The 13,495-nt window shown below is 34.6% G+C and overlaps 1 protein-coding gene across 8 annotated transcripts in view; it reads right to left on the reverse strand.

Annotated features, from left to right (window-relative positions):
• RBL1 (RB transcriptional corepressor like 1) overlaps positions 1-13,495 on the reverse strand; it is a 67,825-nt gene that overhangs the window by 41,197 nt on the left and 13,133 nt on the right. For all 8 annotated transcript variants that reach the window (XR_013761978.1, XR_013761979.1, XR_013761980.1 and 5 more), the window contains 7 exons: positions 8,053-8,253; positions 7,612-7,676; positions 7,384-7,512; positions 6,948-7,108; positions 4,701-4,750; positions 3,897-4,083; positions 2,872-3,038 (listed from right to left, as the gene is read on the reverse strand). Coding sequence is in view for 5 of the 8 variants with exons in the window: in XM_079128133.1 (XP_078984259.1) it covers positions 2,872-3,038; positions 3,897-4,083; positions 4,701-4,750; positions 6,948-7,108; positions 7,384-7,512; positions 7,612-7,676; positions 8,053-8,253 (960 nt within the window). In the remaining 3 variants the exon portion in view is untranslated. The remainder of the gene's footprint in view (positions 1-2,871; positions 3,039-3,896; positions 4,084-4,700; positions 4,751-6,947; positions 7,109-7,383; positions 7,513-7,611; positions 7,677-8,052; positions 8,254-13,495) is intronic.

Consider the following 13,495-nt stretch of genomic DNA (forward strand, 5'->3'; position numbering starts at 1 on the left):
ACTCTATTTTTGCTTTTCTGAGCAACTTCAGTTTTCATAACATTTGCACCATTTTACAACCCTCCCAACTACACACAAGGGCTGCAATTTCTGCACACCCTTACCAACATTTGCTATTTTTGGTAATGGGGGTGGGGAGATGTGGCCATCCTAATGGATATGAGGTGACTTCTCATTGTGGGTTTGATTTGCATTTCCTCATTTGGTAAAGTTCAGCATTTTTTTCATAAGCTTATTGGCCACCTGTTTATCTCCTCTGGAGAAATATCTGGGTCCTTTCTACATTTTTCAAATCACGTTTTTTTTTTTGTTGTTGTTGTTATTGAGTTGTAGGAATTGTTTATATATTCTGGATCTTAAATTAAAATTAGCTTGCAATTTTATTTCCCATTTCATAAGTTGCTTTTTCACTCAGTGGATTGTTTCCTTTGCTGCATAAGCTTTGAAGTCTGATAGTCCCATTTGTCTACTTTTGCTTTTTACACACGCGCACGCGCACACACACACACACACACACAAATCACTGTTCATTCCAACAAAGCATCCCCCTCATATTTCCTTCTAGGAGTCTTACAGTTTCAGGTCTTAAATTTAGATTTTTAATGCATTTTTATTAAGTTTCAAAAACTGTATCATGTTAATTGTTCTGCATGTGGATATTCCATTTACCTAAAAGCATTTGTTGAAACAAAGACTCCTTTCACCACTGCATAGTTTAGGTACCCTTGTCAATGATCATTTGAGCATATATATGAGAGTTTATTTCTGAACTTTGTGTTCTGGTCTCCTGGTTTACAGGTCTTTATGTTGATATCATGTTGTTTTGATTATTGCAGATTTACAATATATTTTTTTCTTTTTTCTTTTCCCCCTGAGGTGCGGGGGATTCGAACTGCGGCCCTTGCGCATGCTAGGCGAGCACTCTCCAAAACGAGCTATTTCTTCAGTCCTTAGGATATATTTTGAAATAAGGAAGTACGAGGCCTCCAACTTTGTTCTTTTTCAACCTTGTTTTGGCTATTTGTGATCCTTTGAGATTCTATATGAATTTTAGAATGATTTTTCTATGTCTGCAAAAAATGCCATTGGGATTTTGATAAGGTCGGCACTAAATGTATAGATCACTTTGAGTAGTATGGATATTTAAACAGCATTATGTCTTCCAATGACACAAGACATTTTTTCATCTATTTGTCTAGGTTCTTCTGCATTCTATGCTTCATTCCTTTCTTTACTTTTTGCTACAAAATGTTCATATAGTTGCCTTGACACTTCTTTTCAACTTACTAATGCTTAAGTGAGTAGTTCAGTATGGACCAACTGCCATGAAGGGCAGATCTACAAGACAATCTTTCTACCTTACCTGCAAACTGCTTATCTTATCTTCTCAGCTATTTTTTGAGACTGGGGATTATTCTGTCTATTTTCCTACAACCTGAAGGTCTGGGGAACAGGGGGAAGAGTTCAACTGGTACTATGCTAAACTTTGGGAGGACCAGGGCTTTGCTTTCTCTTCTGAAATTTAGTTAAATCTCTCCATTCCACAATTCCCTATACCTAATCAGGGATGTGCTGTACTTTTCTGAAGATCTGTCCCCAAATCATTACATCCATCTTTACATCTTTAAAAAATTACCCAAATTTCCATTTTATAGCTGTACCACCAATATTTAATCAGTTTTGACTTTGATGGACATTTAAATTGAACCTATTTAAAGTCAATTAGAAAAAACATACATAACAAGGTAGTTAACTAGAGTAGAATGTCAGAGCTAAATAAACTTTAAGATATACTTGAGGCTAGAGCTACAGCTCAGTGGCAGACTGCTTGCCTAGCATGTGTGAGGCTGGGTTCGATTGATCCTTAGCACTGTATTAAAAAAAAGAAAATGAAATAAAGGCATGCTGTCCATCTATAACTACAAAAATTAAAAACACTCAAAAGTCTATAATCGTATGAAATAATGTTTATACATACACATACAATATATAAACATATATATATATATATATATGTATATGTATATATAGTAGATATTTTTGTTGTTCTTGTTTTTGGTGGATGCCAGACAAGTCCTGTACCACTAAGCTACATCCTCAGTTCTTTTTTTTTTTTTTTGGGCACGGTACTGGGGATCGAACTCAGGGCCTTGTGCTTGCGAGGCAAGCACTCTACCAGCTGAGCTATCTCCCCAGCCCTACATCCTCAGTTCTTAAAAACTCTAATTAGATTTTCTCTCTTCCTCTTCTCACATTCATGCTTTCTCTCTCCTACTCACTTCCTTTCTCTCTCCTCCTTGCTTTTCACACTCTCTCTTGAGCATGCCCTTTCTCTTTTCCTCTCATTTTCTCTCTTACCCTACAGGGAGATGCTCTGTTTGCTTAATAAACCCTCTTATGTGAAAAAAACAAAAAAAAACAAACAAACAACAAAAAAAACTCTAATTAATTCATTCATTATTTTTGGGCAGGGTAGCAGGGGTACTGAGGATCGAATCCAGGGCCTCATACATTCTAGGCAAATGCTCTACCACTAAGCTAAATACTTAATCCAAAATTTTTATTTTGAGACAGACAGAGTCTTGCTAATTTACCCTGACTGGCTTCGAACTTGCAATCCTCTTGCCTCATCATCCTGAGTAGCTGGGATTACAAGTATGCACCATTGGGCCCAGCTATATTCATATGAAACTTTTAATAGGTACATCTATCTGGTTTTAGGTTAACATATTTTCAGACTGAAATGATAAAAGTAAAAGCTGCCAGAGGTATATTCACTATCTCAAGAGTTCTGAGTATACTAAAAACAGAATGGAATAAAGAATCTAATTTTTAAGAAAACATTTAGAAAAATGATAGTATGATACTCACTCAAAAATATTTACAAGTTGTTCACTTGGTGCATTTTTCAGTCCAGCCACAGTACTCTGTAAGCGGCTCACACTCTGGGTAGCTGAAGCAACAGGAGTAATAACGGCTTCTTGTTCTCGTAAATATCGCCGTCCTGTCAGTGGGGTAGAAGGTGCAAATGTTCTTTTCTGTCAATAAAAATAAATAAAAAATAAAAATCTCTGAGATTAAAGAGTTACTTTCTCCCTTATTATATGTTTAATTCAGTACATATAACATCTTTATTATTCATACTTAGTGGTGGCTAACTTTTGCTTTTTTTGCTTATCCACCAAATTTTTAGTCATACTATGCTCATAATATCTTAGTTTGAATTATACACTTGAAATTTAAACAATACTTTTTCAAAGCACTTTCTATAATATTTTATCTTCAAACAACTCATTTGAAATAGAACACACACGTATTTCAATTTTATATGTGAGGAAACAGGCACAGAAGTTAAAAAATTTGTTTAGGCTAAGAAAGTTAAAAGCAGAATTTGGACCAAAACTTAGGTTTTCATCTTTTAGATAAGTGAATTTTTCATCAGACTTCATCCTCCCACCATTTCACACATAAATACAGAATTAAGCCCTGGTGATTAACAATTAATTCTAGAGTTATACAGGTAAAATCAGAGAAAAGCATATTTGTATCACAGATAGGAAAGTAAATAAATTTTAAAGCAACGTGACAGAGGCTAAGCTGAAGCAAAGGAAAAAATAGTAAGAAAGCATAAATTTCTCTTTATGTCAAAAGACACACAACGTAATGACAAACCCAGTTATGCTGGGACAATGTATCCAAAACATGATTAATAGCAAGAAACAAGGCAAAAATACTAAATGGCATAGTTTTAAAAATTACCTTTTAAGGCTTTCATGGGAAATATGAATTAGTAGAAAAATTCAAGATTTAACTTGAAAGATGCTTCTGCTGTTAGTAGAATCACACAGAGAAAGAAAAAGATCATTCAAGACTGAGGTCAGGCTAGGTTATATTACTTTTTCAAAATGCTGTTGAAGGTTATACTCCACATTAGCCTGTGCTGTCAGTTTCCCTAATGGGGTGTCACCAGTGAACTTTCGAGGTGTTCCAATTTCCTCTTCCGCATCTGCTCCCAAAAAGATCCTCTCATCAAAGTCACCAACAGTTAGAACATACTCTTCATACTCTTTGTTCACTGCTTTGCTGGAAAGAGAATTATTTTAAGCTGCTAAAATAAAACTAAGTTATACAATGGATTATCTAGTCTTAAGGATAGATTTACAGTTCATAGTGTGGGAGAGCTAATGACTTTCTGGGTTTTATAAGCTCTGTCCATCAAACAATCTCAGAGGTTCCTATCTAATTTTAGACATTCTTCACATTGATAGCAATAAATTAATTTGAAAAATGAGTGAAAAGAGACTATATACTTAATCTGCAGACCAGCTGAGGCTAAATGAAACTAGTTAAAGGAAAAGAAAATTATATCTGATCACTAAAGAAACAACAGAGACCTTGAAACACTGTCCTCCTGAATTTGCTAACACTGGTTAATGGAAGAATGTAAAATCAGATATGGAAGTCATGGGCGCATTCATGAGGTTCTCAGCAGAGTACCACTGTTTCAAATGTCAACGGTTTCGTAAATATACTTAAAGTCAGCAAGGTTCAGTGACACCACCATTCAATGCCATTAAAGCAGAAGGAATTTGAACTGGAGGTGACCTTGATATATGATGTTTCATTTGATAAATTTTAACAAATCTTTCCTGGAAGGCTGTTATACATCCAATATCTAGCCATTAGTGCTTGATACTTACCTATTATCAGTAAAATTGGAAAGGTCGAGGAGACATTCTCCTTTTAAAATCTGTGAAGAAAAAAAAATCATTTTGGGACATATATAATCAATTATGGTATACCACACACACAAAGAGAATTACCAAACATTTCAGTAAGACCCACTAAGCAAGCAAATATTTTTTAAAAATTTAAAGTCAGTTCAATCCCCAGTAACCCCCCTCCTAAAAAATAAAGTCAAATTTTATCTCCAACACTGTAAAATAAATACATGAATAAACATATACAAATAAAGTCAAGTTTTATAAATACTTTATAGCTGTGTTTTCTAAATTTCAGGGATATAAGAATCACTTAGGGGAAAACTTGTTATAAATGGAAATTGATGGACCTTCAGATCTCAACTGAGGTAATATTTCTGACAAATTCCCCGTGTGATTCTGATGAAAGCTGTCTATTATCAAACACTGATTATGGGACTGGAAATTAACATTTGTTGAATGATTAAATGTTTCAGGTGAGTAAAAGATTCAAAAGAGAATCAAACATCATTACTCTATGTAAATATATGAATATGCAAATGGTATGCTGTTACTCCATGTACAAACTGAACCAACATGTATCCCATTTGTTTACAATAAAAATAAATTTAAAAAAAAAAGATTCAAAAGAAATATAGGTTCCTTTGGCTGGTGAGAAAGGAAAACTACATTATTATTAATATTTTTTGTACTCACACTATACTTAATATTTCTATACATGAGAGTCTGAAAGCTCAGATACTTTCAAGGGTCAGGGTTCAATATACATGAATTGAGAGAGTTGAATGCACACCGATCATCCTAAAAGTGGTGGCCATCATTGAATCTGATAACAGCCATGTAGAAATTTTAACACAGCATTGCCATCGCTTCTGATTTGCTTTTTTTCTTTTTTAAATATATCTTTTAGTCGTAGATGGACACAAAACCTTTATTTCATTTTTATGTGGTGCTAAGGATCAAACCCAGGGCCTCACACATGCTAGGCAAGCACTCTATCACTGAGCCATAACCCCAGCTCTCTGATTTGTTTTTCATATAAAAGGTCTTAATATCTAAATTGAAAATTAGACAAAACAAAAATGAAATCCTACAAAGGTCAAGCAAAACATCTGTGACCCAAGGGCAGGAGGACCATCATCCAAACAGCATAATAACTGGATAATGGTTTCACTTTTCAGATGAAAAGAGATGCCATAATAATTATGGCAAGACAACAGCCAAACACCAAAATGTATGGTCACTGTACCTAGGGAGACTAGTGTACTGTTTCAGCAGAGCAATTGGACATAATTCTTGGTTCCTTTAAAAGTATATCTTGCTGGAAATAATTAACATACAGACAAGGAGCCATAATATATGGATGAAAGCTAAGGCTAAATAACAAAAGTATGTGTGGCGAAGAAGAAACCAGTTAGGGAAGACTTCATGCTTTAACAAAATAAAAATCTCCTAATACTCCCCAAGTGGAGGACCACAGAGATGCCATAATTCAAATTCCTCATTTTCCCAAAGAGAAATCAGTAGGTCTAGCTTGTGATTTTATATGGTGGCTTGATGTTGGAGAAATAAGAAACTCAGATTCCTCCCAAAACAAGCTAATTTATAAGTATAAAAATAGCTGGGGATATAGCTCAGTTGGTAGAGTGTTTACTTCACATGCACAAGGCCCTGGGTTCAATTCCCCAGCACCATTAAAAAAAAAAAAAAAAAAAAAAAATATATATATATATATATATATAAAAATAGCTAAGTTAATAACTAAGTCAAGTTAGTGAAGAAAAAAACTCCAGTATGTACATAGGTAGGCAGCCTGCAAATGGCTATAAAATATACTGGATTTTCTGTCTATTTATGTGGAATTAAAGCAACAGTTGTTACATATTATGCTAATTTGAATAAATGGCAGTTATTCAAATCATGGCATTAAAATTAGCCAGTGTACTCTGACTTCCTGTTTTTCATAATTCTCTTATCAGGACAATTCTGATGTTCCATTCTTCAGAATTCTTTAGAATCTCCTAGAGTTGTCCCTGACAGTGGCTTACTTGACAGTACATTTTTCGAAAGCTCAGTTTCTCTCATCATATAAGACCAAGGGGTAACTGTGAATTACAGCAAAGACTAAAATTTGGGAATCTTGTCCCTGAGTCCTACAATGGTGAAAAGACTTTTTCCTTTGAGGCTGCGGCTGACCCCTAAACATCTTGATGATAAGTACAGTACCTTCCTATCAAAGAGTTTTGAAATATATGGTTTAAAGTAGTGCTCCTTTATTCCTTTTGCTTCTACTAAAAGTCCATCATGTAGTTCACACAGTACAGCAATGATGCAGGGAGGTTCTTCAGAAGCCCTGAAGTCAGCAGTATGGAAATCAGTTGGTAAACCTAGTTTGATGGAGTATGAAGAGAAACAGGGAGAGGGAGGAGAAACAGTTAAGTTTTTTTTTTTTTTTTTTTTTAATACTTTTTAATTTTTTTGTTGTTGATGGACTTTTATTTTATTTATTTATTTTTATGTGGTGCTGAGAGAATGGAACCCAGTGTGTCACATATACTAGGCAAATGCTCTACCACTGAGCCACACCCCAGTCCAACAGTTAAATTTTAAAACTCTTTTTCCAAAAATTAACAATTAGTTTTCAAAAAAGAAAAGATCTTACCTTTAAAAGATGGATTTAGCAAGTCTCGTCTATTTGAGCACATAATGGCATTGGCAAAAATCAAATCCAAGCAGCACAGAAGTAAATGATAAGAGTTTACTAAATCGTCCCCAATCATACGAAAATTACCTTTATAAGAAAAAAAGACAAAAAAAACCCCAGATACCTCTCATGTCAAATATACCAAAGTTCTCACAGAAGAAATGTAAAACCACTGTGTCACCTTACCCTTAGTATAAACAAACAGTGTCCAACAGAAATTAAAGAGATCCTTAACACTGCAAGGAATCCTCCTAAAAAGAGGGGAAAAAAAATGTGTTTGTTTTGTTTTTTGTCTGATACTGAATACCATTTTTTTGAAATAGCAAACACACACACACACACTAAGGTCAAACTACATGTAAAATTCTATTCACAACAGATATTCTATGGCTTATAAAGTGGAATTAAGTAAACCTTTCTAATGTGCATTTAAAAAATCATAATATAGAAAAATAAGTAAAAGTACCACCATGAACTTCCAGTTAGGGGTACATGGATTTAAAAAGAAATATTAAGTCTTTGCAGATGGATATTTTTGGTCAAATGCAGACTTTTCATAGAGTAAAATCTCCTAACATGTTTATACTGTAATCTTTACATTAATTACGTAAGGATTAAGGATCTCACCTCTGTTTCCTGCTTCGTGGTAACTTTGGTAGCTCATCATATGGATTTTGAAATATATCTAAAAAAATTGGTTCAAATTTTTTAAAAATTACAGTAGACACTTCGAAATTTCTCTCTAGCCTTTCTATTCGTTCACGAAATTCTTGTGGAAGATTTGACATGTCCATCCACTTCTTCATTTTACTGAAAAACTGTATTAAACTAAAAAAAGGAGGAAAAAAGACAACTTTAAAATTAGTCCATACAATGGATTAGAAACAATCACAGTCTATTCATGACTAAGAATTCTTACTTAAAACCCTGAATTTATTAAAAAACAAACAACAATAAAAACTTTTACTCCCAAGTGCCATGAAATCTGGTTTCCAGGATCACCTTGGGATATAGATTTTAAGTTAGTCATCCTAACACAGTGTCTTCTATGCAGTGACAGCATCTACCTACTTCTTTTATTCTCTCCAGCACCTAAACAATGTTCTACATATAAATTACAGAGTAAATGTTAATTAACAGATTGGTAGGTTTACAATATTAGTTTGAAGAAAAACAAGTCTCCCAAATGGTCAAGACTTTTTCCCCTTTTAAGAAGTGGACCACTCCAGGAGTAGCAGCATATTTAATGTTAATCGCACATGTTAGCAGCACATGTTAATCACAACAATTTAGGAGGCTGAGGCAGGCGGATTGCAAGTTTGAGGTCAGCCTCAGGAATTTAATGAAGCCCTAAGCAACTTCCTAGGATCCTGTATTGAAATTCAAAAAAATAAAATAAAAAGGGGTCAGGATGTGGCTCAGGGGTGAGTACCCCTGGGGTTTGATCCCCACCCCCCCCCCCAAAAAAAAAAGAAAAAAAAAAAAGATCACAAAGCTCCAGACTGTTACAGGTTAGTAGTAAAATTCAAGTGTTTGAGTTCTAATGTATGGTTCCACCACTACAAATAAAGTAGGTAAATGTGTACTGAGAAAATCATGCCGGGCGCGGTAGTGCACGCCTGTAATCCCATGGGCTTGGGAGGCTGAAGCAGGATTGGAATTCAAAGCCAGCCTCAGCAGTGGTGAGGCACTAAGCAACTCAGTGAGACCCTGTTTCTAAATAAAATATAAAATAGGGCTGGGGATGTGGCTTGGTGGTTGAGTGCCCCTGAGTCAATCTCTGTCAATCTCTGGTACCAAAAAGAAAAAAAAAGAAAAAAGAAAATTGCTTTATAGACTATTATTCCACCTTCCCTGGCTTATTCAATTATGGGTACATTCTCTACGTTAGTATAATCTTAGTTTAAAAACACTGTAGTATCAAAGCTCAATTAAGTGTGTTAGTATAATCTTAGTTTAAAAAAACTGTAGTATCAAAGCTCAATTAAGTGTCTAGTAATATATAGAGAATAATACATGTAATTTTTTAAAACTAATGGAAGATATCAACAACTAATTGACCATAGATATTCAAACTCTGGACACACTAAAACCTGATATCTAAAAGATTCTTACCAACAGCATAATTTTCGAAGTTACTAAACTTTTTTTAGCTCACAAATTAGTCCCTATAGACTAATGAGTGAGTGGCAGGAGGGGGAAGGATCCTCAGCATGTGAAATACTTTCCTCCAAGAAATTTCCCACTTTAGAAAAATGTCTGCATTAGTGCATTATAGTTATACATAACAGTGGGTTTCATTTTGACATATTCATTCATGCACGGAATATAATTTGTTCCATGGCAATCCTAGGACTCCACTATCTCTCTCCTTGTTTCCATTCCTTCTATTTATTTATTTATTGTTTATTAAAACTGGTGCTTAATAGATAAAGGTGGAATTTGCTGTAGTATATTCATGTATATACATAGGATAATTTGGTCAATTTCATTCTGCAGTTGCTCCCCTTCTCTGATCTTCCTCCCTCCTCATCAACCCCCCCTTCTCTACTCTACTGATCTCTTCTACTTTCATGGGATCTCCCCATCCCCCACTTTCCTTATTTCACTCTAGTTTCCATATATGAGGGAAAACATTCCACCTTTGACTTTACAAGTCTGGCTTACTTGACTTAGCATGATGTTCTCCAGTTCTATCCATTTATCAGTAACGTCATAATTTCATACTTCTTTACAGTGTAATAAAACTTCATTGTATGCATACACATTTTCTTTATCCACTTGACTGTTGATGGACACTTGGATTGGTTCCATAACTTGGTTATTGTAAATTGTACTGCCTTAAAGACTGATACATGTGTATCACTAAATATTCTGATTTTAGTGTAAACAAATTTTTTTTGTAGTTGTAGATGGACACCATGTCTTTATTTGTTAATTTTTATGTGGTACAAGAATCGAACCCAGTGCCTTGTGAGTGCTAGGCAAATGCCCTAAATACCTCATTTTAATTCTTTTGGATAAATACTAGGAAGGAGGATAGGTGGGTCATATGATGATTCCATTCCTAGTCTTTGGAAGGGAATCTCCATAATGCTTTCCAAAGTGGTTTTACTAATTTTCAGTCCACCAACAATATATGAACATACCTTTTACACACATTCTCACCATCATTATTTTTGTATTTTTTTGGGGGGGGGGGGTGCTGGGGATCGAACCCAGGGCTTTGTGCTTCCAAGGCAAGCACTCTACCGACTGAGCTATCTCCCCAGTCCCTTTTTTTGTATTCTTGATGACTGCCATTCTAATTGGAATGAGATGAAATTTCAACGTAGTTTTTATCTGCATTTTCCTGATGCTAAAAATGTTGAACATTTTAAAAATATATTTGTGTTTTGGATAAATGTTTGTTATTATTAACTGGATTATTTGTTGTATTTGTTGTTTTTTTTTTTTTTTTTTGGTGTTTTGAATTCTTTGTATATTCTTTGTATAATCTCCTGTTAAAGGAGAAGCTAGCAAAGACTTTCTTCCATTCTGTAGGCTCTCTCTTCATGCTCTTATTTCCTTTGCTATGCAGAAACTTTTTAATTTGATGGTATCCTACTTACTGATTCTTGGTTTTATTTCTTGAATTGTAGGTGTCTTGTTAAAGAAGTTGGTGCCTGCACCTATATGTTGGGAGTGTTTATCCTATGTTTTCTTCTAGATGTTGCAAAGTCTGGCCTAACTCCTAGGCCTCTGATCCACTTTGAGTTGACTGATAGAACCTAACTTCATTTGTTAAAAAGGCTATCTTTTCTTCAATGTATGTTTTTGGCAACTTTATCAGAATATTGGATGAGTCCATCTATGTGGTTTTGTCTTTGTCTTCTATTCCATTGATCTTCTTGTCTGTTTTGATGTCACAACCATGTTGTTTTTGTTACTATGACTCTAGTATAATTTGAGATCAAGTATTATGATGCCTCTGGCAACATTCTTCTTGCTCAGTATTGCTTTGGTTATTCTTGGTGTTTTATTCTTCCATATGAATTTTTAAAAAAATTTTTTTAGTTGTAGATGGACACAATATCTTTATTTTATTTATTCTATGTGGTGCTGAGTTCAGTGCCTCACGTGTGCAAGACAAGCACTCTACCAATGAGCCACGATCCAAGTCCCTCCATATGAATTTTTTAGTATCTTTTTTTTCTAGTTCTGTGAAGAATGTCATTGGTATTTTGATGGAGATTGCACTGAATCTGTATATTTTTGGAAATATAGTCAATCTGACAATTATTAATTTTGTCTATCCAAGAACATGGGAGGAGGAGGACTTTCCATCTTCTAAAATCTTCGATTTCAATCTTCAGTGTTTTATAGTGTTCATTATAGAAGTCTTTATTGTGTGCATGTATGACTATACAATAAATCCCATCAGTTTGTCCAACTATAACGCACCAGTTAAAAATGCGGGGGAAAAAGGTAAAAGTCTTTTACCTCATTGATTAGAATTATTCCCAAGTTTTGTTCTTTTGTTTTAGAGGTCACTGTAGATCAAACAGTTTTCCTGATTTCTTTCTTAGCAGACTTATCACTAGAGTATAGGAAAACTATTGGTTTTTTTCAAGAGAATTAAATCATTTATTGATTATACGTGATAATGGATGATACACAAGCTTCAGTATCATCTATTATTTATCTGGTACCATTATTCAATTTAGATATTATAGAGGATGTGTGAGCAATCATTTTTATAACCAAATAATTTCATATGACTGTGACCCTTCGATGGTGAACTTCAGAAGGTCCCAACAACTACACCAAGTTTTCTGAACCGGGCATTATCCTGAATAATTCTAACTTCACACTGTGGGGGAAGATTTACCAAGATGACTTCAGAGTAGATTAACTTTACACAGCACCTCTTTTGTCTTTATGAGATTTACTTTAATCTGAAAAATATAACCTCTAAGTACTGACCCATTTTAAATAAACAGGCAATTCAGGGCTGGGGCTATAGCTCAGTTGGTTGAGTACTTGCCTTGCAAGCACAAGGTACTGGGTTCAAATCCCCAGCACTGCAAAAAAAAAAAAAAAAAAAACAAAAAAACAGGCAATTCAAAGAACAATCACTCAGTTTAATGTAAATGTAGTTAATTAAATCCATTTATGTTTCTGTAGGTACATTTATTCAGTATTTGCCAGACTCCTGGTATATCCCCCTACATGTCAATCTATGCATGGCCCTAAGTCAAAGAATGACTGATAAAGGAACACAAAAGAAAACCAGTTCCCTTGCCTTGAAATAAGGCAAACACTGATGCAAAATGAATTCTTTATAGTTTTGCCCAGTGTAAGGCTGAGGTTGGAATTGTACTTGAAATCAGCCATTGCTTGGTTCTGTATCTTCTCAGTTTGCTTTCCTAGTCCCTTGCTCATTTCTCCAGAAGCATTTCCTTAATAAAGTATTTACCATTGAATCCTTTCCTTAGAATCTATTTCTTGAGGCTGTGACCTAAGAAAAACTGTTATGCCTTTGAAGATCTTCTACCTGAGTTTTACAGCTTATTTTTCTCTTCCCACACAGTCAACTGTTATTCATGGAGGTTCTCAATCTGCCTTTTTCCCGCTAGCCTTGAATAACACATTCCAGGGTCTCTTATTTTGCTGTTTCTGATGTGTCATAGACAGAAAAGGTAAACTTGGTAGATTTATGTATACAGACGGAATGTGTAGCTTACACACCACCTTTTAAAAAATACATTTATTCAATGTCACGATCAGACTATTACATATAGCAATCAACAACATGGGTGCAAAAAAAAAAAAAGGCTACATTAATACTTTACACTTTCCACATAATAAAAAATAAAATAACCTATTATACAATTTTTCATAAATACAATCCTCCAGTTTTTTTGCCCATACACGATTATTGTCCAAACCATGCCTTCTTTGTAGCAGCTAGGCCCTGCAATCACTTTGCTTGGCTGAGTTCACAAATCTGTTGTCACCTGTAGCTTCCTGTCACTTCTCTGGCTCTCCTCTCCTGCTAAGCTTAGTTTCCTGGCAGTGTTAAAACCTT

The sequence above is a fragment of the Sciurus vulgaris genome (genome assembly GCF_902686455.1).
Source record: "Sciurus vulgaris genome assembly, chromosome: 2".
In the NCBI taxonomy this organism is placed as follows: domain Eukaryota; kingdom Metazoa; phylum Chordata; class Mammalia; order Rodentia; family Sciuridae; genus Sciurus; species Sciurus vulgaris.